The sequence below is a fragment of the Mesitornis unicolor genome, unplaced genomic scaffold, assembly GCF_000695765.1.
Source record: "Mesitornis unicolor isolate BGI_N332 unplaced genomic scaffold, ASM69576v1 scaffold39943, whole genome shotgun sequence".
Classification (NCBI taxonomy): Eukaryota; Metazoa; Chordata; class Aves; order Mesitornithiformes; family Mesitornithidae; genus Mesitornis; species Mesitornis unicolor.
In genome coordinates this window covers 2,012-5,194 of record NW_010173567.1, presented here as the reverse complement: position 1 = coordinate 5,194, position 3,183 = coordinate 2,012, and the positions used below count along the sequence as shown (strand labels likewise).

General features: G+C 42.7%; 1 protein-coding gene across 1 annotated transcript; it reads right to left on the bottom strand.

Annotated features, from left to right (window-relative positions):
• Positions 1 to 1,228: 1,228 nt before the first annotated feature.
• Positions 1,229 to 2,269, bottom strand: TSSC4 (tumor suppressing subtransferable candidate 4). Its single transcript, XM_010180762.1, has one exon. The coding sequence runs from the start codon at positions 2,267 to 2,269 to the stop codon at positions 1,229 to 1,231; it is 1,041 nt and encodes a 346-aa protein (XP_010179064.1).
• Between the last annotated feature and the right edge of the window lie 914 nt (positions 2,270 to 3,183).

Below are 3,183 nucleotides of genomic sequence, written 5' to 3'. Positions count from 1 at the left end.
TTAACACTGTGTGAAAAACTACTATATTTGACATTCATTACTATGTGATTCGTTGTATGAGGTGATTCATCCTATGCAGTGATTCTCTCTATTATAAAATGATTGAAAATGTGAAAAATGTGAATTTTAGAATCTAAAATATAGGACTTGAAGGAGAAGTTACAAGAGGGTAAGCTTACAGTAACATTCTAGAAGATTTTTAAGACAATTCTCAAATCAAATAAACTGAGTATTTATCAAAACTTCTATAGCTGCATTAATGAGCATCATTCAAGCTACAACTCAATGTTTGTTGAATCCCAAAGAACAAAAAAGTATCCAGTTCTGGTGTAAATACCTCATTCTCACCAAATTCATACACAGCATCAATGTGGAAGTAGTGCCACCTGGAAAGGCCATACCAATGTGCAGGGCAAGAATCATCACATCATATTACACCACTAAGAGGAAAAGCTGCTACCCAACGAAATAACTGAAGCTGTTGCGAATTCTGATGTACGCTCAACACGGTTAGACTTGGCCGAAGCCATCCTGAGCGTGTCTTCACCAGGATGGATCCAGAGCTGTACCTCTCTACAGTAAACATTGTGGGGTTTAAAATCTTTACCACATAACACTAAATAAGGTAAATATTAAGCCAACCTTAAAAAAAAGTACTGGTTTTGCCAGTTCTCAACTGGGACCTCCAAACCCATGAGTGGGCATCGTTGTGCTTTTGCTCTCAATGGCAATGAGAAAAGGATGACAGGGCAGCGGAGGAGTTTTCCTCTGTGGGACACAACCGGGAGAAATCACTCCTGGTGGAAGACTCGGATTTATTTCATTGTTTAAAAAATTCTACATAATGAGCTCATCATCTTTGTTCCAGGATTCTACAGGATTTGGGAACCACTCTAAATGTGGGGGTTAGTAAGAAGCCGTGTTAGCTAAAAGGCTGCAAATCTCTTTGGCTACTTCAGCTCCAAAGCCCCAGGGAGCCACTCAAGCAAATGAAACACACTTTATTCTCTCCTGTGCCCACAGACTTCTCATGAACAGAAAGTCTGGAGTGTATTTTAGGCAGCTTAATTGCTAACAATATAAAATGTTCTTGGTGACAATGATGCAAACCGTTAGACAAAAAGCTATCACATGGTTTCCAGACCAGAAAAAACAAACAAACAAACAAACAAACAATTGTATCCAAAGACAATGAAAGTCCTTGGATGTTTCCAGGGCGCTCCATCCTTCAGGACTCTTCCTCCTCTCCTTCATCATCTACTTTAGGCCGGAAATTTTTCCTATTCTTCTTCTTACTGCAATGGAATCCAACTGCTTCCATCACTGGCTCTTCATCTGCATGACTAAATCGTGCACTAAGCTTACTTTCTGCATTCAGGTCCCCCATCATCCTGCACTCTTCCTCGTCCTCTGCTGCCTTTCCACTTGCACTATCTAAGTGCCCCAACTCTACCTTATCCTCCACCCTCAAGTCATCAGTTTTAAGAGATTTTCCTTTCAGATCCGTTTTCATGTGTTTCTTATCATCCTCCCCTGATGATGTTTTCTTTTCCAGTTCATCAGCACCCCTCTTCATCGGTTTGGTGAAGACAATCCTCCCAGCTCCACAGCTGGAAGGGTCCTGGTTGAAGTATGGGGTGTAGCTATCTTGGGTAGCTGAGCTTTGTTCCTCTCCTCTTTTCTTCAAACTCTCTAGAAATTCCATGGCCACTGCCCTGTTAGTCTTGTCACTAGACTCTGAAACTCCATCTAAGCTGTATTTGGTCCAGCGCTCTGGATGTGCCACATAGTCAGGCACTGCAGGAGAGGTCTTGGGAGCTGGCACTGGTGTGGCTTTCTTCCCCAGGCTTTCTGGAACCATGTTACTTGAAACTGTGGTTGGAGGCAATGGACGCTTAAACCTTCCATCAACAACATTATCTTCAGGCATTGAGGGCACAGACGACTTGGCCGCCTCTTCCAGGCAATCAAAAATGCTCTGGCTACGGAGGGAGAACATAGAACTCATGCCCCTCAGATGGAACGGCTGGACAGGGGATTTATGACTGCTGTCTGAAAAGTCAGGTGTCTCCCCTGATCTGTCATCCCCATCATCTACAGATGGCTCCTCAGGAGATATTGTATCAACTTCTGCTTCATCCGCTAACCCCAAATCATCAGAATCAGAATCGCTGAGCGACACTGTGTCTGAGGGCAGAGCTCCTTCATGGTCTGTGGCAGCACCAGCCACTATTTCCAGAAAGGGTTCATCTGCATCCTGATCTCCCATCTTCAAGTTATCACTCCACTGAGGTCTTTGACGTAAGCCCAGGAACAGCTGCAAATAGAGTTTCCCAAATGCCCAGTGCATTCAATGCCTAGAATACAAAAGAGCATGAAAATTCAACTCTTGAAATGAGAACCAGGTATGAGACTATAATTCTGTGCCATACAAAATAATTATTTCTGCAATATCACAAGCAGCTGTACTTTAGGGATTCCTAAGCAACTTTGCTTAAAATAAAAGCATTATTTAAGGAATGAATGCACATTAAAGACTTACTCAACGCTCAATACAAGAACACAAAGTAATTAAAAATAGCACTGCATGCCCGATTTCCTTAAACGTTACAGCAGAACCAATTACTACAAGATGAGCATAAAGTTTCTGAGCAAATCTGAGCATCCCACAACTGTCTCACGCATCTTCAAAAGACAGCAACAACCTCTCCAAATTGCACCCTGCATTTATCAGACTGTAGAAATTCACAAGAACACATCCTAATCTCTCACACTTTCTCTTGGCCATTACAATCCTTTACTGCCATTAACCTCTTTACAATAATCACCATATTCTGCCTATTATAAAGGATGCTATCACTAACCGAGGTCAGTGGCAGAGAAGCCACAAAAATAACAGAGCTGCAGTTTCAGGATTGCCTTAAAGTAACAAAGTACAAGCTCCACTTGTTCCCTGGCATTAAGCTCTCATGTCATTACTGGATTCCTGGAATCACACAACAAGCCAGCTCAAGAAATCAGTTGCACTGGATTAAGAAAACTAATCGCATATGCCATGCTTGTGCATGGAAACAAAGGGAAGGTGCAACCAAAGGGCTCCAAGAGCTGGCCCTCCAGTCAGTAAAGGGCAGTGTGATCTGAAGCTTGACTGCCAGGGGCAGCTGGAACACCTGATTCACTCTG

Excerpts from the sequence above, each read along its gene's own strand:
- TSSC4 (XM_010180762.1), bottom strand. The coding sequence starts at position 2,269 with ATGGGAGATCAGGATGCAGATGAACCCTTTCTGGAAATAGTGGCTGGT.